General features: G+C 44.5%; 1 protein-coding gene across 1 annotated transcript in view; it reads left to right on the plus strand.

Annotated features, from left to right (window-relative positions):
* The first annotated feature begins 18,098 nt into the window (after positions 1–18,098).
* The window catches only part of LOC123113073 (factor of DNA methylation 1), a 10,229-nt gene continuing 4,118 nt past the window's right edge, over positions 18,099–24,209 (plus strand). Inside the window, exons 1-6 of the mRNA XM_044534201.1 lie at positions 18,099–18,256; positions 19,564–20,457; positions 20,608–20,789; positions 22,510–22,599; positions 22,689–22,976; positions 23,059–23,268. Coding sequence (XP_044390136.1) covers positions 20,358–20,457; positions 20,608–20,789; positions 22,510–22,599; positions 22,689–22,976; positions 23,059–23,268 — 870 coding nt within the window. The 5' untranslated portion in view covers positions 18,099–18,256; positions 19,564–20,357. The remainder of the gene's footprint in view (positions 18,257–19,563; positions 20,458–20,607; positions 20,790–22,509; positions 22,600–22,688; positions 22,977–23,058; positions 23,269–24,209) is intronic.

A 24,209-nucleotide genomic window follows, 5' to 3' on the forward strand; every position in this document is an offset into this window, starting at 1 on the left:
AGGGAGTCAAGAAAGGATCTCTGGGCGCTAATGTTACAACATACTTATTAATTATAATATGTTATTATGTACTCTTCTGAATGTTGCAAGATGCTTGAAGATGCTAGTCTTTGATAGGCTAGGCTTTCCCTTCTCCTCTAGCATTCTATAGTTCGGTCCACATATACAGCTCATTCCTTTGATACCGATGCATACTTAGTATAGATCTGATGCTTGCGAGTACTTTGGATGAGTACTCACGGTTGCTTTGCTACCTCTTTTCCCCCATACCCGGTTGTTACGATCAGATGGTGGATCCCAGGAGCCAGATGCCACTGCCAACGTCTACTACTACCCCGACACTGCCTACTTCTACGTGGAGACCGCCAATGACCAGGAGTAGTTAGGAGGTCCCAGGCAGGAGGCCTGCTCCTTTTCGATCTGTATCTTTTTTGTGCTTGTCTTCTTAAGGCAGTCTTGTTTAACTTTATGTATGTACTTAGATATTGTTGCTTCCGCTGACTCATGTGTTTCGAGCTTCTGTATTCGAGCCCTCGAGGCCCCTGGCTTGTAATATGAAGCTTGTATTATTTTAATTTGTGTCTAGAGTTGTGTTGTGATATCTTCTTGTGAGTCCCTGATCTTGATCGTACACATTTGCGTGTATGATTAGTGTATGATTGAATCAGGGGTGTCACACTTGTATTACTGAGCGAGTAAAGGGACTTGCCGGTAATGAGATTGAACTAGGTATGGCGATACCGATGATCGTATCTCGGGCATGTAGCATATCGCTGGACAAAAGGAATTGTATACGGGATTAACTGAATCCTCAACATCGTGGTTTAAACCGATAAAGATCTCCATTGAATATGTGGGAATCAATATGGGCATCCAGGTCCCACTATTGATTGCTGATCGGAGAGGTGTCTCGGTCATGTCTGCATGTTCTGGAACGGCCACACACTTGACGTTCGGTAATGCTAGGGTAGTATTGGGAACAGTGGTGAGACCGAATATTGTTGGGAGTCTCAGATGGGATCTGTGGCATCACGAGGAGCTCTGGATGGTCCAGAGGAAAAGATTTATATATGGAAAATGTTTTTTAGGGTTCCGGAAAAGTTTTGGAATTTTTGGTAGAGTACAGGAAGGTTCTAGAAGATTCCGGGGGTTTCACCATGGGTCCCTGTAAGTGCATCTAGTGCCACCCCTAGTTGGTTTTGGAGTATTGACGACAAAGTTGGTTGAGGGACTAATGCGTTTGTGAGAGTTGCAGGATAACGCAGGAAGTGTCCCTCATTGATTCGGTTTACCTACCGGAGCTGACCCCTAAAAATGTATGAAGACATTGAAGACAATGGTGGTGTGTGAAGATATTCACACTGAAGACTATGACATGAGAAGACATTGAGTTAAGACTATGGAGCGCGAAGACTGAGTTGTTTCGTTGTTTCCTTTTCTTCTTTGTTGAGTCATAGGAACCACCGTACTGTTAAGTGGGGTCCAAGTGAACAAAGTCAGAGTGACTGAAGTGATGCTCAACCCAAATCCTATGTCTTCGAGCGAAGACAATGAGAGCAAATCTTATCCAGAGCTGGATGAGTCAGCTTTGCTTGTAGCCCAAGTAAAGTTGCCGTGTGTGTTTGAAATCTGACCGTTGGAACACGTGTCAGTTCCTTAGTGACCCAGGGTCATTTCGGACATATCAGGTCGGGTTGCCTTGTGGCTATAAATAGCCCACCCCCTACACCATAAATTGGTGGCTGCTCAGAGTTAGTTTACGGCTTTTGTCGTTTTGAGAGCAACCCACCTCGAAGCCTTTGAGAGAGAAATCCTTGCGAGGACAAAGCCCAAACACCCAGAGCCAAAGAGTGTTAGGCATCACTGAAGTCTTTCTGTCTGTGTGACTTGAAGACTTATTACACTTGAGGACTGTGTATCCTCCAGCCGGTTAGGCGTCGCGTTCTGAGCATCCAAGAGTCATTGTGGATTGCCGGTGAACGAAGTCTGTGAAGGTTCGGAAGTCTACCTTGAAGACTTACCAGAGTGATTGGGCGAGGACTGTGTGTCCTTAGCTCAAGGGGAATAAGGTGAAGACGCGGTCTTCTGAGTTGAATCTCAGCCTCCCTAACCAGACGTACAGTTGTCACAGCAACTGGAACTGGTCCAACAAATCATGTGTCTTCAACAAGTGACTGGTTCTATCCCTTCCCTCCTTTACTTTGAGTTTGTCTTCGTGAAGTCATTGCTTATTTGTCTTATCTGTTAGACTTCATTGCTTGAATACTATCGTTGATTGGCTTTGTACTATCTTCCATCCTGATCCTTACTACCTAGCTGCTATTAGTCTTTGTACGTTCACATTACTGCATACTTGACTATGGCTTGCTTGTTGTAGTTTATCTTCCGCTGCATATCAATTAGGTCATTTCTATTGTTTGTCTTCGAAACTTCCACGTTTTGAAGACTTTGATAAAAATCGCCTATTCACCCCCCCCTCTAGTCGATAACTAGCACTTTCAATTGGTATCAGAGCAAGGTACTCCCTTGTTCTGTGTGATTCAGTTTAACCACCTGGAGTTTAGCTATGTCGACTGCAGGGATAATCAAAGTCTCCGCTGCTTGCCCCGTGTTCGATGGAACTGAATATCCCTACTGGAAGAATAAGATGCGCATGCATCTTGAAGCCATTGATGTCGACCTCTGGTATGTCGTCAAGAACGGCGTTCCAAAAACTGGTGAAGGTGTCACCCCTGCTGATGTCAAGAAGTTCATTCAACTGGACTCGACTGCAAAGAACATCATCTGTGGTCATCTGACCAAAGGACAGTATGGTCGTGTGAGTGCTCTGGAAACATCAAAGCTAGTCTGGGATTGGTTGTCCAAGGTCAATGAAGGTGTCTCAACTCAGAGAGATCAAAGGATCAGTGTTCTTCGCAACCTCTTCAACCGCTTCAAGAGAAACGACAATGAAAATGTCCAGCTCACGTTTGATCGCCTCACCGACATCACAAATGAGCTTCAGGCTCTCGGCGCCACTGAGATCACTAAGCATGAAATCGTCAAGACGCTGCTGAGATCTCTTGACAGCTCCTTTGACACACTTGCCCTCATGATACAAGAACGTCCTGACTTCAAGACTCTCGATCCGTCTGATATACTTGAGAGGCTCAACACACATGAGTTCCAGCTTTCTGAGAAAAGAGATATCTATGGCCCCAACTATGGCCGAACTCGTGCTTTGAAGGCAAAAGTTGTTTCCTCATCTGAAGAAGAAGAATCTGACTGCGGTTCTGATGATCCTGAAGACATTGGAAGGGAACTTGCTATGCTTGTGAAGAAGTTCCAGAAATTCACCAAGAAGAAGGGCTTCAGAAAGTCTTCACGATCCAGTTCAAGAAATGATGAAGCTTCCACTCAAGACAACAAGAAGAGAACATGTCACAAGTGTAAGAAGCCTAGGCACTACATCTCTGAGTGTCCTTAGTGGGACAACGAGAAGAAGAAGAAGAAGAGCAAGGAATATGACTCTGATTACAAGAAGAAGAAGAAATCTTCAAAGTCTTCTTCCAAGTCCTCATCAAAGTCTTCATCTCATAAGAAGAGCTCATCTGGCAAGGCTCGTGCTTTTGTTGGCAAGGAAATGGATTCAGAGGAGGAGTCTGCTTCTGAGGAGGCGGAGGTGGAATCTGAAGCTGAGTCCGACTCTGGCGTTGCAAGTCTGGCTCTAGCCACAGCCTACGTTGCCAAGTCCATCTTCAACACTGAAGACAATGACTCCCACACCAACGCTGATGATGACAAGGACGATCCTGCTCCCACCTACTGCTTCATGGCACGCGGTGCCAAGGTAAAATCACGCGATGCTTACTTTCAAACATCAAGTGAAGATGACTCTGATTGTGAATCTAAACCCAGCTACAAAACACTTGCTAAAATTGCTACTGAACAACAAAGGGCTATGGAACATACTCAAAAACTGTTAGACAAAAGCGATGACCTGTTGGACGCGGAAATGACACGTTCACAGTCCTTAGTTGAAGACATAAAAAATCTTCATGCTAAGTATCAAGAACTTGAAAGTCTTCATGAGACGCTCTCAACCACTTATGAAAAGCTCTCCTATGATTATCTTCAAAGGAAGCAAGAGCTTGAGAAATTGAAAGCGACTCATGAAGATCTTCAAAAAGAGAATGAGTCATTTCGCGCTCAACAGATCAGTTCCGCTCAGGATGGATTTGAACCACCATGTTTAAAATGCATTGAGCGTGATAACGCTGCCTCTGTTGCTGAATGTTCCAATGCTGCTACTGTTGCTTTGTCTTCAACTACTGATGTGGAAACTAACCCCTCTACTGAGGATACCACTACTATTGCTGATGAAAATGCTAGGTTGAAGACATTGCTTGAAACAGGGATGTATAAAAGTCTGAAAGGGCATCAGACACTTTGTGATGTCCTCAAAAAGCAGATTCTGAACCGAAACCCTAGGAAAGAGGGTGTTGGGTTCGAGAGGAAAATGAATGCTGATGGTTCCTACTGGAAGCCTGAGCAGTATCCCAAAACCACATGGGTTGCTGCAAAGGAACCTTCAGTGGATCCATCCACTTTATCTGGCTTTACCTGTGCTAATCCTATTATCATTGATGAATCCTTTGATGCAAACTATAAACTGTTCAAAAATCAGAATGGTGAAGTGTTTGCCAGGTATATTGGTACTAACTGCAGGAATGGACCACCTATGAAGAAGATCTGGGTTCCCAAAAGCTGTCTTAAGAATCTTCCAGTGAATGTCATCATGACACCACCTGGGAAGAAGACAAACCCCAGACCAAAGGCATCATATGGTCCAACGGCTTCATACGAATACAGGACTCACTTGAGTCACCCTAACGCCAATGTTTTGCAGGGAAATCGTACTCAAACTTATGAATATGAACGTGTGTCCTCAAACCGCCATGTTCATAGGACTAAGAACTTTTCTGCTTATTCATATGAGTATCATTCATCTCCTGCAAGGCTATTTGCTAGGGCTTCAAAGCCGAAATTCTCAGATGCTGCACTTAGACTCATTGCTTCTAAGCCACCCCTGAAGATGTGGGTGGTGAAGAAGAATTAACTCTCTTTTGCAGAATATGGTCTCCAGCCAGCAATCAAAGGCGTCCGATATTATTGCTGGGGACCTAAAACACAAAGGGACGCATGATAAAATGACTTACTATGTATTCCACATATGAATCGCTTACCTGTCATACTGTGTGCTAACTTTCATCTAAGCTGTGATAATCCAAGTGTGCGTCAAATGCTTATGCTTCACAACATACCTTGTGAAGCCTATCCTCCTAACTGCACTGTAGGGTATGACACCTCGTGCTTCAGAATGGATTATGGACAGCGGATGCACTAATCATATGACTGGTGATCGAAGTCTTCTCATGGACTCAACCTTACGTCCATCCGACAAGAGTCAAATCACATTTGCTGACACTGGTAAAGGCAAGGTATTGGGTCTAGGTAGAGTTGCAATCTCAAAGGATCAACACATGGATAAAGTGATGCTTGTTGAATCCCTTGGATTCAACTTAATGTCTGTCTCAATGCTTTGTGACTTAAACATGATTGTGATATTCGGAAAATATCGTTGCCTTGTACTAATGGAATCTGACAAGTCTCTAGTCTTTGAAGGGTATAGGAAAGGTGATCTATACATGGTAGATTTCTCAGCAGGTCCACAGCTTGCCGTATGTCTTCTTGCAAAAGCTTCAGAATGCTGGCTCTGGCATCGAAGGCTGGGGCATGCTGGCATGAGGAACTTACACACTCTCGTCAAGAAGAAGCATGTCATAGGCATCGAAGGTGTCAAGTTCAAGAAAGATCATTTGTGTGGTGCCTGCGAAGCTGGAAAGATGACGAGGGCCAAGCACCCCTCGAAGACAATCATGACGACATCTCAACCCTTTGAGCTGTTGCACATGGACTTATTTGGCCCTACTCACTACTCTACCCTCACAACAACAGCGTGTCTCTATGGCTTCGTCATTGTTGATGACTACTCAAGATATACATGGGTGCACATAATTCTCTACAAGACTGAAGTACAAGATGTCTTCAGACGATTCGCCAATCGAGCAATGAACAACTATGGCGTCAAGATCAAGCATATCAGAAGTGATAACGGCACTGAATTCAAGAACACCGGGCTTGATCTCTATCTGGATACAATGGGAATCACTCATGAGTTTTCTGCTCCATACACACCTCAGCAAAATGGCATTGTTGAGCGCAAGAACAGAACCCTCATTGAGATGGCTCGAACAATGCTCGACGAGTACAAGACACCAAGAAAGTTCTGGCCTGAAGCTATTGATACAGCATGTCACATCATCAACCGTGTTTACATCCACAAGCTTCTGGGCAAAACATCCTATGAGCTCCTTACTGGCAAGAAGCCAAATGTCAGCTACTTCAGAGTCTTTGGTGCTAGGTGCTGGATCAAGGATCCCCATCACAAGTCAAAATTTGAACCCAAAGCTCACGAAGGCTTCATGCTCGGTTATGGAAAGGATTCGCACTCTTACAGAGTCTTCAACCTCTTCCACTACAAAATCGTTGAAACTGTGGACGTGCGATTTGATGAAACCAATGGTTCACAACGAGAGCTCCTGCCAAGCACATTAGATGAAGCTCCTTCCAGCGAATCTATCAAGCTGATGGGAACTGGTGAAATCATGCCCTCTGAAGCACAGCCTGAAGAGGAACTTATCATTTCTGCACCAAACCAACCTGAAGACAATGCTCAGACCGAAGACAATCCTCCCAATGATGACAATGATCAGCATGAGCAAGGGCTTCGTCCAGTTCATCCTCGTGTTGCAAATGAAGTACAAATTGAGAAGATAATTGATAGCATCAATGCACCTGGTCCGCTTACTCGCTCAAGAGCAACACAGTTAGCAAATTTCTGTGGGCACTTTTCATTTGTATCAATATCTGAACCCAAGAAAGTTGCTGAAGCCTTTATGGAACCTGAATGGATTCAAGCCATGCAAGAAGAACTTCAACAGTTCAAGCTGAATAATGTTTGGGAACTTGTCAAGCGCCCTGACCCTCGCAAACATAACATTATTGGCACTAAATGGATATATCGGAACAAACAAGATGAGCATGGTCAAGTCGTCAGAAACAAAGCACGTCTTGTGGCTCAAGGATATACTCAAGTTGAAGGAATCGACTTCGATGAAACATTTGCTCCGGTGGCTAGGCTTGAAGCTATTCGCATACTGCTAGCCTATGCTAATCACCACAACATCTTGCTATATCAAATGGATGTGAAGAGTGCTTTCCTCAATGGCAAGATTGAAGAAGAAGTGTATGTTGCTCAACCACCTGGTTTTGAAGATCCAAAACATCCTGATATGGTGTACAAACTAAACAAAGCACTGTATGGCCTCAAACAAGCTCCTCGCGCTTGGTATGATACAATCAAAGACTTCCTGAAGAGCAAAGGCTTCAAACCAGGATCCCTAGATCCCACACTCTTCACGAAGACATATGATGGTGAACTGTTTGTATGCCAAATATATGTGGATGACATAATCTTCGGCTGCACCAACCAGAAGTATAGTGATGAGTTTGGATACATGATGCAAGAGCAATATCAGATGTCCATGATGGGTGAGCTGAAGTTCTTCCTTGGTCTTCAAATTCGTCAGCAAAGGAATGGCGTCTTCATATCTCAAGAAAAATATCTCAAAGACTGTCTGAAGAAGTTCGGCATGCAAGATTGCAAAGGTTACACGACGCCAATGCCAGCCAAACATCATCTTGGTCCCGACGACAATGGTAAAGAGTTCGATCAAAAGGTATACCGCTCCATGATTGGTTCTTTACTTTACCTATGTGCATCTAGGCCAGATATTATGCTTAGTGTTTGCATGTGTGCTCGATTCCAAGCGGCACCAAAGGAATCGCATCACTTAGCTGTGAAGCGAATTCTTAGATATTTGGCTTACACCCCAACACTCGGATTATGGTATCCAAAGGGCTCAAGATTTGATCTGGTTGGATTCTCGGATGCTGATTATGCTGGTGACAAGGTGGATCGCAAGTCTACATCAGGAACATGTCACTTTCTGGGACGATCACTTGTCTGTTGGTCTTCAAAGAAGCAAAACTGTGTATCACTCTCAACTGCTGAATCTGAATACATTGCTGCTGGATCTTGTTGTGCTCAGCTTCTGTGGATGAAGCAAACTCTCAAGGACTATGGCGTCAATCTGAAACAAGTACCTCTCTTCTGCGACAACGAAAGCGCCATCAAGATTGCCAACAATCCAGTTCAGCACTCGAAGACAAAGCACATTGAAATTCGTCATCACTTTCTCAGAGATCATGTCATGAAGAAAGATATTGACATCATTCACGTCAACACTGAAGAGCAACTGGCAGATATCTTCACAAAGCCCCTGGATGAGAAAAGGTTTTGCAAGTTACGGTGTGAGCTAAATATCTTGGAATCCTCAAATGTCCTGTGATCAAGCACACATCCTAACACTTATGCATGTTGATGACTTAGATGTGCAACACACGAAGTAAAGTATATCTTCAATCAATGAAGACTTACATTCTGAGTGTGAATACATTAACGTGGAATTTGACTTCGGAGCGCCACGATAATTGTGCGCCGTGTCTGGGTCTAATACTTCCTATACGGTGGGTAACGCCACCACCAAATTTCTTGGTTTGAAGTGTTTCACTCATGGCGTTATTGTTGAATATCTTCGCATTTGATTTGACTTCAAAATTTCAACTAATCTTCATGATTTACTTCACTATGTTGATTTGATTGCTTTTCATATATATATATATATATATATATATATACTAGTATTCTGTCCTCTACAGCATTCACTTATAGCTATGTCTTCATTGTTGAATCTTTTGAACTAAGTGAATGTGATCGGACCCTAATCTCTCTATGCTTACTATCTCAAACTCTATCTGTCCAAATCATATGCATTCTATTGAAACTGTCGAATGTCTTCTCTGCATCCTTGTCAGCAGAAGACACAGAGACAAACATTAAGTCTGTTAAATGATTCATCCTTATTGACTGAAATCCGGAGAAGCCGGAACGACCATCCGACAAACTTGGCGGGCGTGGGAACATGGGACAACTCTGAGTATGTTGCATGCTTGCCACGTGTCCCTCAGATGTGAACAGGCAGGGGCACCTGCGTAATTGCGCTGTGCCGCACACCTTCTTATAAATACGTGCCCCCTGCGGTCAAGAAAACCTTCTTCCACCTCTCCACCTCGTCAAAACCCTAGCGCCACCGCTAGCTCTCGACGACGCCGGCGACGAAGCGCTTAGCTGCCGCGACTTCTCCGACGCCGTCCTCACGCCGGCCGTGGGCATCGTCCTCTTCGCCGCCGCCGTAGGTGTCCTCTGTCGCCAAGTTAGGGCACGGTGGATTGAACTGCTCGGTCTCCTTTCATCCCATCTAGCAGTTCATCGTGTGGTAAATATAACTCTATTTTTACCATCTTTTTGATCCTCAATGATTCATCCAATTTACCAAAATTGGTTTCTGTCTATACAAAATTAGATCTACTCTGTCTGCATCTCATACTGCCTAGTATATTCACTTAAGCTTCATATCTAGTTAGATTCCTCACTTGTACTTATTCACGGATTCGTACAAATCTGGAACTGACTCTCGACATATAAGTGAATGTCTTCGCAACATGAGCTCAATGTCTTCAAACTGATTTATCTTCAAAATCTTCTGAGAATGCATATGACCTCTTCCCCTTCCCTCGCATCTCTAATTCTGTCACAGGTACATGTTCGTGGGAGAATCCCTAGGTTCTCATAGTCTGCATTCGTTTGCAGAATTCTTACAGCAACACATTGAATCTCCCGAAGCCAGTTCCTGTCTGACCAGCAAGCAAAAGCCTTTGAAGCCTTTGAACATATTGAAACCATTAAGTTTGAAGTTCATGGCTACGGAGAAATCTGTAAGGAAGGGTGGCAGACAGCGTCGAGGGGGAACGTCAAAGGATCTGCCTGATGATCTTGCAGAAATCTACAAAATAGATCCTGAAGAGGATTATAATCAGTGCAAGACACAAATCCAATGGATTCGACGCTATTGGGCTGAACAATGGTTCAAGTACAAATTCGTGACCCAGGAGTACGCTGAGAAGAATGCTATCAAGAGTCCTTGGGGTGATATTCTCTATTGAGGCCTTCCCCCCAAGAACAAAGCTGAAGCCATTGCACAAGAATTCTATCCTTGTATGGTCCGTGGACCACAGCCTGAAGATGCCGACCCATCATCATTGCTCTGGTGTCGTGACGATAATCTCTTCAAGCGCAACTTCCAGTATGCAAAGGCTTCGGCAAAGGAAAACAAGAAGTCATGGGGATTAGACTTCAATCCTGGTCCCTCTGCTCCCCGTGATGATGGCACACGTGAAGTGGAAGAAAATAGAATTGGCCCCTTTTCAAACTTTGATGGCCTCATCTCTTACATCTTGGTGCAAGGTGCCAAAGTCGATCATTCTAATAATGATGCTGATTCTGATGAAGCCCCAGCTCCTCCTCCAAGGCATCAGAAGCCAAAGAAAATTAAGGCTTCAACATCAGCTGCACCTCCTAAAGCTTCTCGTGTGAAGCCACTGGCCACTGCACCTCCTGAAGACAGTGTGCAGTCTGAAGATCTTTCACGCATCTCCAAGAAGACGGAGAAGAAAAAGAAAATCATCAAGAGTACTGATCAGACTTTGACTCCTGCTGCTATTCTGTGTGAAGAGCACATTGATCTGTCCAGCGATGACGATCTTGCAGATGATGCTCTTGAGCAACTGATCAAGAGCAAGGAAGAAGCTGAGATCTTCAACAACTTGCCTCTCTTTGACATGGCAATCATCCATAACTTCATTGATGAGTGGTTTGACACACCAAATCTCAGCTTGATGACTTGCAACTTCCAATTGGCCTCAGCGTCGCCTTCAATGGCGCCATTGCTTCTGAGCTAGCTATTGCTCAGCGCATCGTCGAACTGAAGCACAAGATTGACTATGAAAAGGCTTAGTTCAAGAAGCATGTGGCCACGCTCAACATGCAAGATGTCAAGAACTTCAAGATCATGTTGCACGAGCTCAAAGAAGCCTTTCACAAGAAGCGCGAAGAAGCTCAAGGCTCCAGAGAGCGCATGAAAAATCTGGCTGACTAGTGTGTGCTTGCCTACAATGAGGCTGAGAAGCGCAAGGCTCTTGGTCGTCCTAGCATCGACCCCAGGATGGCTGCAAAGAAGAAGAAACCGACTATCCAATCTGCATCTTCAAGGCAAGATGAACCTCACATTGTCTTCCCAAGCAGCATGACTGGCTCGAAGCCAAAAGTCACGTCAACCGCTTCAGAACAGAAGAAGACGAGGGCTGCAGAGGCTGAAGCCAGAAAACGGAAAACCTCATAAGCCTCTAATGTTGCTCCCTCCAAGAAGAAGCGCAAGACCAAGAAAAATCGGGCTGCTCCCATAGAGCCCCTTGTTGTTGAACCCATCTCAGTGGTTCGTCCTGCATCTGCAACCCAAGAACTACGAATGACTGTTCATGAGCCTACTTCCACAGAGGCTCCTGAAGCTGAAGAGATTCCAGTAGTTGATCCCATCACTGCTGAAGACATTGGTCACCATGACAATGTTGAAGATGATGAAGTTCTTCCTCAAATTGAATACAATGTGGTATCATCGCCTGTTCTTACGAACAGCGAAATCATCAGCATTGGTCGTCCTCTGACGCCAATTGCTCAGGATGCTTCATGGGCTGATCGCCCGCAACAACAAGACTCCCCCAGTACTCCCCAACAACAACAAGTCACACTATCCGTGCAAGTTGAAGAGGATGAGGACCTGCCTACTCCATCTCCAAAGGCGTCGCCTGTATTACAAAGGCCTCGCAAAGGACCAAGGCCTCAAGTCCCTCTTCCGAGCATTCCAGAAGGAGAAGTGCACCATCAACCTGTTGCACGTCAAGTGTTTTCAGAAGCCACTCCAACTGCGAATGTCTCCGTGTCTGAAGCCCCAGCTGCTGAAGACAATCCGGCTACATCAGCCGATGACGAACTTCAAGAAGAACGTGTCTCTACTCCCCCCATTCCTGAAGAAGTTGTTCATGATGTGAACGTTTCTGTGCCTGACCCTCTAGCTCATCAAGTGGAGGTTGAAAACCTTGAGGCTGCCACCACCAACATCAATGAAGTCGATGACATAGTCATGGCTGAAGCTAATGTGGAGCCTGTCCCAAGCACCATACCAGAAGTCAATGCTGAAAATGCTCCTGAAGCTTCTGTTGTGCAGCCCGAAGCCATCGTTGCTGCTACTGCTCCTGTTCCGCCACCAAGGCCCTATACAATTGAGCAAGCATACAACAATGGCGAGCTAATCACAGTAAGATGGCCCGTTCTGGTCCCTCCGCCTACTGTCTCTGGTCCTCAGTTTGACTATCACATTGAGCATAGGCCTCAGGTCCAGAAGCCAAAGCCACGACTGCCAAGGTTTCCAGGTACTGCCACATCTGCCGGGTCCTTTAATGCAAATGGCTTCAAAAGCCACAACACATTCTTTGACAGCTCAAGGAACCCCTACACAAGGCCAAGAATATCATCAGATCATTTCTGGAGTCATCAGCAACGAAGCTATTACTCCTGTGTTCTGTATGATCAAGGGTGCATTTTCCCTCATATGCGCCTCAACACTGAAGCCATTGCTGGACTGCCATGCTTAGAAGAAGCACTTGACTGCTTTCATGATGCTGGTCTGCTCAACTTTGTGACAGACAAAGAACATTGGAATGAAGAGCTATTGCTTCAATTCTATGCTACGCTCCACATTCGCGGTTATAACAGAGATACAAAGACATGGGTTCTCGAGTGGATGACAAGAAATGTTCATCATGAAGCCAAAGCTCTTGACATCATTGAGCTTACATGCCTATCCACTCTCGGAGAGCTATATGAACCTGGTTGTCAAAACCATCGCAATGCACTGGAGAGCATCTTCCATAAGCCTGAACCCAACATGAGCCAGATGTTGAGCATGATGAATCCATTGCCTCATGACGCTGAATACCCAAAGGAGTTCTTTGTTGATGACCTTGAGTATCTGCCGCACACCATATATCACATCATCAGGCGGACTCTATGGCCTATCAAAGGACATTCATCAGCTGCAAAACTTGAAGGAGCCATGAAGACATTGGTCTTTTACATCCTCAATGGCATCAGCTTCAATGCGCAAGATTTCTTCATCAGGCAACTGGCTGCATCTGGACTTGACCTTTTCGGACTGAAATTCTATGCTCCATGGGTCATGCGCCTCATTAAGAAACATTCTGCTGTCAACTATCAACCCTCTGCTCGCAATCATGTGATCTTTCTACCAGAGGTTGATATGTCAGTTGAAGCCATATACCCTGAACCTGCCAAGAAGCCTCTTTGTCTTCAAAATGTTGAACATCAAAGCTTCACTCAGCCTATGGAAGGAGTCCAAGCTGTCACGCGTGTCTATCCGATGGCTGGAAATATTCGTCTACCTCATCGTGCGCCAACTGAAGCTACTGCGAGCACAATTGCTCAAAGGCCTCGGAAGCGCTCTCGGGTCCTAAATGACCGAGAACTTCTTGTGGCCCTGCATCAGAAACAAGATAAGCATTGTTTTTGGCTCAAGCGTCAGATGCAAAGCCTCTTGGTGGATGTAAATCGCATTTGAAACCTTGCCACCAAGAATGCATTTGTCACTCATGAAACTTGTCGGCGATCATGGAAGAGTTTGACCCTGCTCAGTGCTGAAGCAGATCTTCAAGACAATGGCTTCACTAAAAGATTCAAGTTTGACTCCACTCCTCCACGGAATGCTGTCCTACGAAGAACTCCATCTCTTGAAGACTCTGACTATTCTTCCTCCGCGGCAACTGTAAATGCCAATGTGATCGATGATGAAGACGATGCAACTTCACCACCCCCTACTTCTGCACGCATCGACACTGCACCAAGTTCATCTGCACTGCCAAACAACAACGACAACCCTACTGCTTCAACTACTCCTCATGAGGACGAGTAGATGCTCTATGTCTTCAAACCTTTTTGGTCATTACTGACAAAAGGGGGAGAAGCATATGAGTTGATAGTCTTCAAGTGGGTTCATAAGGGCGGTTGCTTTATATTTTTGCCTAGTGCTTACAACTCTTGCTTTTGATACACTTCGTTCTTTGAGTTGTAACACTTAAACTTGATGGTCGTCTGCTACTTATTTGCGTTTCCACGTGCGATGATAACTTTCGCACTTAGATCATTCTGCAGATGTCCATTTTTTTTCATTATGCATGTCATTCTCTTAGTTATATCACTTCGTGCATGATGAATTATCTTCATAAGTTGAAGAGGATCTCCACAAGTACAACCTGCCATGTGCATTTGCATTCCAAAAGAAAATTATTTATATGCACATCTTCAGGGGGAGCCCTTGCCACTTATGAAGACAATACGCTATCCTTTACAATTTCACATACTTCTTTCCCGTTGAAAACTTCAACCAGTTTGTCATCAATCACCAAAAAGGGGGAGATTGTAAGTGCATCTAGTGCCACCCTAGTTGGTTTTGGAGTATTGACGACAAAGTTGGTTGAGGGACTAATGCGTTTGCGAGAATTGCAGGATAACGCAGGAAGTGTCCCTCATTGATTCAGTTTACCTACCGGAGCTGACCCCTAAAAATGTATGAAGACATTGAAGACAATGGTGGTGTGTGAAGATATTCACACTGAAGACTATGACATGAGAAGACATTGAATGAAGACTATGGAATGCGAAGACTGAGTTGTTTCATTGTTTCCTTTTCTTCTTTGTTGAGTCATAGGAACCACCGTACTGTTAAGTGGGGTCCAAGTGAACAAAGTCAGAGTGACTGAAGTGGTGCTCAACCCAAATCCTATGTCTTCGAGCGAAGACAATGAGAGCAAATCTTATCCAGAGCTGGATGAGTCAGCTTTGCTTGTAGCCCAAGTAAAGTTGCCGTGTGTGTTTGAAATCTGACCGTTGGAACACGTGTCAGTTGCTTAGTGACCCAGGGTCATTTCGGACATATCAGGACGGGTTACCTTGTGGCTATAAATAGCCCACCCCCTACACCATAAATTGGTGGCTGCTTAGAGTTAGTTTACGGCTTTTGTCGTTTTGAGAGCAACCCACCTCGAAGCCTTTGAGAGAGAAATCCTTGCGAGGACAAAGCCCAAACACCCAGAACCAAAGAGTGTTAGGCATCACTGACTGTCTGTGTGACTTGAAGACTTATTACACTTGAGGACTGTGTATCCTCCAGCCGGTTAGACGTCGCGTTCTGAGCATCCAAGAGTCATTGTGGATTGCCGGTGAACGAAGTCTGTGAAGGTTCGTAAGTCTACCTTGAAGACTTACCAGAGTGATTGGGTGAGGACTGTGTGTCCTTAGCTCAAGGGGAATAAGGTGAAGACACGGTCTTCTGAGTTGAATCTCAGCCTCCCTAACCAGACGTACAGTTGTCACAGCAACTGGAATTGGTCCAACAAATCCTGTGTCTTCAACAAGTGACTGGTTCTATCCCTTCCCTCCTTTACTTTGAGTTTGTCTTCGTGAAGTCATTGCTTATTTGTCTTATCTGTTAGACTTCATTGCTTGACTACTATCGTTGATTGGCTTCGTACTATCTTCCATCCTGATCCTTACTACCTAGCTGCTATTAGTCTTTGTACGTTCACATTACTGCATACTTGACTATGGCTTGCTTGTTGTAGTTTATCTTCCGCTGCATATCAATTAGGTCATTTCTATTGTTTGTCTTCAAAACTTCCACGTTTTGAAGACTTTGATAAAAATCGCCTATTCACCCCCCCTCTAGTCGGTAACTAGCACTTTTAGTCCCAATGACCTAGGAAGGGCTCACATGGACCGATGAGTGGGGCAACAACCCACATGGGCTGGTCGCACCAATCCCCAAGGCCCATGTTGTTTAAATCTAGACGTATGGTCTTATCTCTAAATTTAAAGGGTTAAATCTAGAGACAAGATCTTATCTCTAAATTTAAAGGGATTTCTCCCTTGTGGCCAGCCCTAGGAGAGTTTGGTTGTCCTTCCCCTAGCCTATTTAAATAGAGGGGAGGCGCAGGGGAAGCCATCCCTTCACCTGGCGACTGCCCTCCCCCCACTTCCTCCTCGCGTAGCGCTTGGCGTAGTCCTGCCGCAGTTCCGCTGCCACCACCACCACCACGCGCGTCATGCTGGCCTAGATCCCATCTACCTCTTCTCCCTCGATTGCTGGATCAAGAAGGAGGAGACGCCACCGAGCCGTATATGTGCACATCTCGAAGGTGTCGTTCGTGCAGTGCTCGGATCAGATTGGATTGCGAAGAAGTACGACTACGTCAACCACGATCTCTAGATCGTTAACGCTTTCAGTCCACAAGGGTATGTAGACACACTCCCCTCTTGTTCCTAGCATATCCATAAAATAGATCTTGGATTTTTTATAGGAATTTTTTTTGTTTTCCATGCAACGTTCCCCATCACTGACCTCCCATTCCCGCGCGAGAGGGCTCCTGCTGGCGTGCTAAAGCCGCCCCATGACAGTGGACTTGGCCGAGTCAGCGTTTCATCCGTCATGAACTGCCAAGGCGAATTGCCTGGGTGCGCGTTGTCCGAGCAGCCGAAGAACCCACGCGAGGACCCTAGAGCATGCCACTCGAAAACATACGACGCGAAGGCGCTCTTCGCCCCTGAAGGCCCCCCAATAGGCGGGTACTCCAGCATCATTTATAAGAGTATTATTGATTTTCTATTTTGTGCGGCATCGGTTGGCCAAAAATATTAAGAGAAAATCAAGGAGGAAGGGGATGTGGGGTGGAAAAAAACGAAGAAAGGGAGGAGACGACGCGAACTGCTCTTTGATACGTAATAGAGATAATGCAAAATAAATCTTTGAGAGCGGCAATTTTGCGAGAAAGGTTTTTTGGGGGCCGAACTTCATGAAGGCCTTTATTTTTGAAAATTTCAAATTCAAAATTTTATGGTTCAAAAAATTCTGAAAAATAATATGCGTGTATGTAAGGATGTAACTCACATGTGTGTAGAAATTCATGATGAAATACCCTGAGTTGCGACGTGTACAAAAAGACAAATTCATGACATGGGAGGATGAATAATATCATGTGTTAAACATCCCCAGATTTGTCTTTTTTGCACAACCCTCATTTCAATATATTTTGAACTGAAAATTTACACACATGGATGTTATGCCTTCATGTATATCTGTATTTTTTTCAGAATTTTTTGAAATGTAAAAATATAAATTTCGATAAAAAAATTCAAATTTGAATTTGGAGGCCTCACTGGAGGCCAAGCTCCAGAAGGGATTTCCGCAATTTTGCGAAGCACACAGTATAGCTGGCCAAATGGGCCGGTTTTTTCGGGCCGGCCCGTGAGCATGCCGGCACGACCCGCCTTGGGCCAGGCACGACACGGGCTAAACGGGCCGGGCCAGGCACGCGGCACGCCTTGGGCCGTGCCTGGGCCTGGAGGCTGGGCACGCGGGCCGGCACGACACGGCCCGATTATGTTTTTTTTATTTTTTTTATACATATATATGGCCCAACATGTAAAATAGGCTAAAAAATGCTCAGTGCGTTAAATAACAGGCTAAAATTATGCAGCCCACCGTGCTAAACGGGCCAACGTGCCGGCCCGTTTACTAACTGGGCCGTGCCTGGGCTGCAGGCTGCAGCACACGGGCCGGCACGGCACGACCCGTATAATAATCGTGCCGTGGCGGGCCGGGCCGTGCCAGACACGATTAGGATGGGGCGTGCCGTGGCGGGCCGGGCCGTGCCAGGCACGATTAGGATGGGGCGTGCCGTGGCGGGCCGGGCCGGCCCGTTTGGCCAGCTATAGCACACAGAACGAAAGTCAGCAAAAATCTTCTCTGGGTGGAAAATGGAGAGTATTAATTCCAGTGGCAGAAAGGAGATCGAATTTCAAGCGCAGAGCCCACGTGCCGCTCCCCTCCGCTTTCCGTCCTCCAATTTACCACACCCAACGCCTCCCCCTCCCACCACCTTCGCTTGTTCGCAGCAAATTCCCCTGCTCGCTTCCAGTCTGTTCCCCTTCCGGCCAAGAAAGCTCATCGGTCGCGCGACGAGGCCACCCACGCGCAAACCCCCGCCGCGCCGCTCTGCTTCGCCCCAGGTGAGAACGGACGGACCGACGGAACCTCTCTCCTTCCTCCCTCGACGCCGCATTACCACGCCCGCCTCGAGCATTGGCACAAAACCCTCAAACCCTACCTTTTTCCCTTGAGCCAGGGAGGTTCTTCCTTACCCTCAAAAAAAAAAAAAGGAGGTTCTTTTTTCTTTCCTCTCCAAGAACATTTATCTCGTTCGGGGTGTGGTGCCTAGTTTATCTGTCCTCTTTCTTGGCTGGGGTTTTCTGCTCTGCTCTGATCGAACCGGCCGCCGCAATCGCTTCCTTTTTTTTTCTTTTTTTTCTTTTTGCTCTGGTCTGCGTCCGATTTTGGACCCGGCTACGGTGGATTTCATCTGTCCCCTTTCCGTATCTTCTTGTGTACTTTGATTCCTGGCTCTTGTACTTTCCTCGATCCCTTTCGGGGTAGCTCGATTCTTCAACATTTTTTTTTCATTTTTTTTTGAACTTTTCTTGTGTCGCATTATTGACGGGGATGGGGAGGGCTTGCAAGAAACGAACAAATGCAGGAAGATCAGAGCAGGTGGCCCCAAATTTTGCGGGAATGTGTTTATTTTCTTCTTTCCGGCCGGCTCCTCTGCTCTCCAGTTTGGGAGGAGCCCTGTTACACAAACCCTCGTGCATGCTGAACTTATCCTGTAGCTTAATCAATTGCATTACCACAGTTGTTAAACCTTGTTGGAACGGACACCTATGTTAGGACTTACGACATGGATGATTGGCTGTTTGCGTAAGCTATTGCGACCTCGTCGCCGGCCGGGCACTGGAGTTCACAATACAGATTAAGCTTCCTTTGATTTCTAAAAGATGCTTGTGGAATGCAGGCACTAGGTGTTATTCTAGTATTGAGTGTTGCACATGGTATATGCTGCATATTGTAAGATTGTATAGTACTATTACCCACACACATCTTATTAAATCACTTGACTTACACAGTATCAAAATTGTTAAACCGTGTTGGAACAGAAACCAATGTAATGATGGGGTGATTAGCTGTATACGTAAGTGATTACAACCACATTGATGCTCGCTGTAGTACGGAACACTACAGATTATTGAGTTCATCAAGTTCGTGCGATGCTTAGATTTAGTACAGCAAGAGGCTTGTATGGAATGTGTGACTGAACATGTACCCAGCTTCTCTTTTTGTCTCTTGTTTCCTGTGTTAGGCGTCATTCTAGTATATTGCTCATGTATATGCAACTGCATCTTTAGCTTTCTGTAATATTTATTAGAAACAGTTCTTAATATAACTTGATGAACACATCTTCCCTTTCTTTATTTCTCTCAAGGTTGTTGGGCTTTTCACGTCCCTTTGCAATGGACTATACATCGGATGGAGACTCAGAGCTTGAAGCTTATGGTTCTGACACTTATGCACTTCTGCTATCAGGAGATATAAAAGTGATGCATGATGGGAGTTCATACAAGTGCCCCTTTTGTTCGGTTGGAAATGGTGACTATAACATACATGAATTACTGCAGCATGCCTTGAGTGTGGGGGCTGCCCATGACCAAGAAGCAAAACAGAAGGTAGACCATCGAGCCCTTGCCAAGCATTTGAAGGATGAACCAGCTAAATTACATAGTCCACTGCTGAGGCCAATTATTATGGATCCACAGCCTCCTCAACATAAAAGGGATGAGCTGTTTGTCTGGCCCTGGATGGGTATCATAGTCAATATGCCTTCTGAATATGTTGGAAAAAGTGCAAACCGGCTGAAGGAGCATTTCTCCTGTTTTCATCCAGTCAAAGCGCATCATGTGTACAGCAAAGGTTTTCCTACAGGTAATGCTATTGTTGAGTTTGGCAAGGACTTTGGTGGGTTTAGGAATGCACGAATATTTGAGAATCAGTTTGAGAAGAATGGGTATGGGAAAATGGGCTGGCAGGAAAAAGAGCGCGGAGGGTCAGAGCCTTTTGGATGGATCGCTAGGGCAGATGATTACAATGCTCCAGGGGCAATAGGGGACTTTCTAAAAAAAAAATGGCGATCTGAAGACGGTTGATGGCGTCGAGAATGAAGAAAAAAATAAAAATGAGAAACTTGTGGCCAGTTTATCTTCTAAGGTTATTGAAAAGAATATGCATTTAGAAGCACTTGAATGTGAGTATCAGGAGAGAACTGTGTCATTGCAAAGGATGATGGAACAGAGGGAACATCAGGTCCAGTCATACAGCGAAGGTGCTTGCTAATCTTCTTGTAATTTATATGTGATATATTATCAATGTCAAGTAACTATATGCACCAGCTGGTTTCTACCTTCTTGTTGATCATGCGGTGTTTAAGCGTGACAAAAAGGCTGATGTATATTTTGAATTTCATCTGTCTTAGAACTCACAAAGATGCGACAGCGCTCTGTCGAACATACACAAAAGATTGTTGACGAGAACAAGAAGCTGCGCTTTGATCTTCAGTCTATGACGCATGAGCTTGATGCAAGGTCCAAAGAACTTGATGAGTTGGCTGCACAGACTGATTGCGATAGAAGGAAGCTTGAATTGGAGAAACAAAGGGTGAGGCATCTTGTCTTAGTATGATATTTTTCAATCAACAAGACCATATAGCGACTTGTAAGTTAGTGTAGTGTGTAGCTTCTTCTGTTCATGTACTTCTTACAGCTGTCGGTTACTATCGGATCTTCAACTGGCATTCCATAAAAATAAAACTAGTTTAGCACCTTTTGTTGACTTAAAGAAAAACTGGCATTGGGCGTCACCTTTTGTTCCAGATATCGTGGAGCAGAACTTTTGGTGTTCGGATTGTTATACAGAACTAGCATGCTGTCCACACAAATGCATGTGCAACTTCTTTAATGTGTATATTTTTCTGAAAGAGTAATATCCTTTCGTGGAAAATCAATATACTAGATGGAAATAAAACAACCTTGTAAAAATTATTCATGAACTTAATTAACCATGCATCGCTTAGATTCTTATGCAAGATCGGACGGCCACCACGTGTGGAGCCCCGTTCCCTCGGTTCTACCGAACTTTTCTTGGATGTTCTGTCCATGGTGAGATGTGAAATTGTTATACGTGGTGTCATTAGTTCCCTGAGAACTCGATGCTCCGTGACTCGTTGAAATTTTTGTTTCAATATTGTGCCATTTTGGTTGCAAGATTTAGCCTGTAAAAAATGATAATTTATAAGGAAGTCGTAAACTTCAAAAAGACACTTAATTTGTACGAGTGGCTAAGATGACTATATGGCATGGCCAAAATCGGTGCAGAACATGATTAGATGTCAAAGTGAACAAACAAGAGAAACTATGTGGCAATTTTACAGGGAAAACTATTTTTGTTTGATTGATATTATTACTGGAGGCAACTGCATGAATGGGATGGGTGTCACTCGGAGCAGCATAGTGGTTGCCTGGTTGGATCGTTGCTCAGGAGCCCAGGTTAATTTTGCTATGTGCCAATGTTCGGGTCCTATTTGGCATGCCACCTCCTCTTGTTTAGTCTTTCATTCTTTGTTAAATTTATAGATTTTGCCTATTACCATACATACACCAGGTGCAATTTTCTTTTTTATCGTCTGAGTTTAAGTAACTACATATACTTCATAATGCAATCATTTTATTTTCAGTCAGTTACGAGAATATGTGGTCTGGAAACAGCCTCTTACAGAAATGTAGGGAAAGGCTGCGTACTATAGACCCAAAGTGGTCGGACCCTTCCCCGACCCTGCGCAAGTGGGAGCTACATGCACCGGGCTGCCCTTTTTTTTTACGAGAATATGTGGTGTGTTAGTCTTGTTTGTAGTGGCATACTTGGCCTTTGTTCAATAAGATCATGTCTTTTTTTTTGTTAGCACCATACTTTTATATTCTTTTACTTAAATATCCATGTAACACTCAAATATGACATGATATGTAACTCAAATAAGCAGAAGCAGGTTTAGGCTTAAGTCACTAGTTGGTTTAGTTTTCAATACATGTAGTTGGTTTTCTTTTCTACTTAGAGGTAGCAGGGCTTGATGGGCCAAGTCAAGTGGAGTGCCATATTATGAGATTCAAGGATTGTGATTTAACGATTATGTAGATTATTGAACTGATTTTTGCTTTTGTTGTGTTATTTTCTAGTCGTCCTCTCTTTTTCCTGGTTGACCCATCATGTTCTTTTAGTATATAATTGATGTAACTGAATCTACCATCTGAGGATGGAAGCATAATAATGTAACTAAATCACTTTCATTAAAATGTCATTTAAGTTGTGTTTTATTCTTGTACAGAATGCGACAAAGTCCAATCATCTTATGCTGGCAGAAATGGAGTATCAGAAAGCTAATGAGAATGTTCGCAAGCTTCTCGAACAACAACAGGTTAGTCCCTGCTGTGCGAATACATTTTCAAGCTGTTTGTTTTCAATGACACAAGTTTTAAAGATGTCTATCATGTGTATAAACTGCAGAAAGAGAAAGAAACTGCTTTAAACAATGCTAAGAAGTTGGAGGAACAGTTTCATGTGAAGCACAATCTTCAACTAGAAATAAAGCACCTGACAGGAAAATTGCAAGTGATAAAGCTCACACCAGGCAATGAAACATCAGAAACAGGGAAAAGAATAGCTGAACTGACAGAGGAGCTGCAAGATAAGATCGATGAGATGGAATATACAGAAAACTACAACCAAGGTCTGATCTTGCAAGAAAAAAAGGCTGCTGTTGAGTTGCAAGAAGCTCGGAAATTTGTGTTAGATGTATGCTGCTTCTAATGCTCTACTGTGTAATTTGAGTGAGTGCACTTGTTGGTTTTTGTATTCATGTTTTGTTTGATTGCAGGCTCTACAGGACTTGGGCGGTCAGACCAGTGACAAAGCACAAATAGGCATCAGGATGATGGGCGAGCTTGACCCAAAGGCATTTTTAAATGTGTGCAGGAAATATTTTCCAAAAGATGATGCGGAAGTTGAAAGTGTTAAGATTTGTTCAAAGTGGCAGAACGAAATTAAAAATCCAGAATGGCGTCCTTTTAAAAGTGGAAAAGAATCGGTAAGAAATCCTTCTCTGTTTGTTACCATATACCTGGATATAACAGTAGCTTGCTTACAAAGTTACTAGTGCCAAACATGAGGGAGTTCTCCCACCTGAATATATTACTGAAGGCTCCGCTCAAGGCTGTAAGCATCGTAAAAACGATTAGTTCTTTCAGCAAGGTATGTCCGCTACGAAGAAGCGGAGACCTTGTGAGACGGCTTCTTTAGCGGGTGTGACCATAAGGTCAAGTACTCAATAATAAGTGCAAGGGTGCTGGAGCCGTGGTGATCAATCTTGTCGAAGCTCATGGTGTTTCGAGACACCCAAATTTTCCATAGGATGACGAGACCAACGGTGGACCAAATAGAGAGGTCAAGTCCGATGGGCATCCTGCATGCCCATAAGTCGTCGATGCAGCGAGTAGGGTGATTTTACCACTCTGTCAGCGTGCGGGCACAATATGAAGATATGGAGAGCATCCTCAGGCCTTGTACAAGTACAATGCAATGTGCTAATTTGAGGTGCTTGGTAAAATAATCTGATTTTTTCTCAAGCACCAGTCTTGTCTCTATAGGAGGGGTGCCTAATTAAATGTCTACCCTTTACAAATAAGCACCAGTGCTTAAGAAAAACTGGTTTATTTTTCTAAGCATCTCCCCTAAGCACCTTGCATTGTACAAGGCCTCAGAGGTATGGCTGCATCTCGGGCATATGGCATCACTAGAGATGTGCTCGTGAAGAAGGTTGGCCTTGGAGTTTAGCCTGTCCCTAGATGCTATGCAAAGATCTTGACTTGGTTTGAGGCTTTAGAGCATCTCTAGCAGACCCTGTAAATCTCGCAAACCCGCATAAGTCCAGCGAGTATACGGGCTCGGCCCAATTTTCTGGCCAGAACAGAGCCCGTATACTCGTACGGCCCGTAATTTTTTTTACCACGGCCCGCAAACCGCCCAACA

This window comes from Triticum aestivum, chromosome 1B (genome assembly GCF_018294505.1).
Source record: "Triticum aestivum cultivar Chinese Spring chromosome 1B, IWGSC CS RefSeq v2.1, whole genome shotgun sequence".
Lineage (NCBI taxonomy): Eukaryota > Viridiplantae > Streptophyta > Magnoliopsida > Poales > Poaceae > Triticum > Triticum aestivum.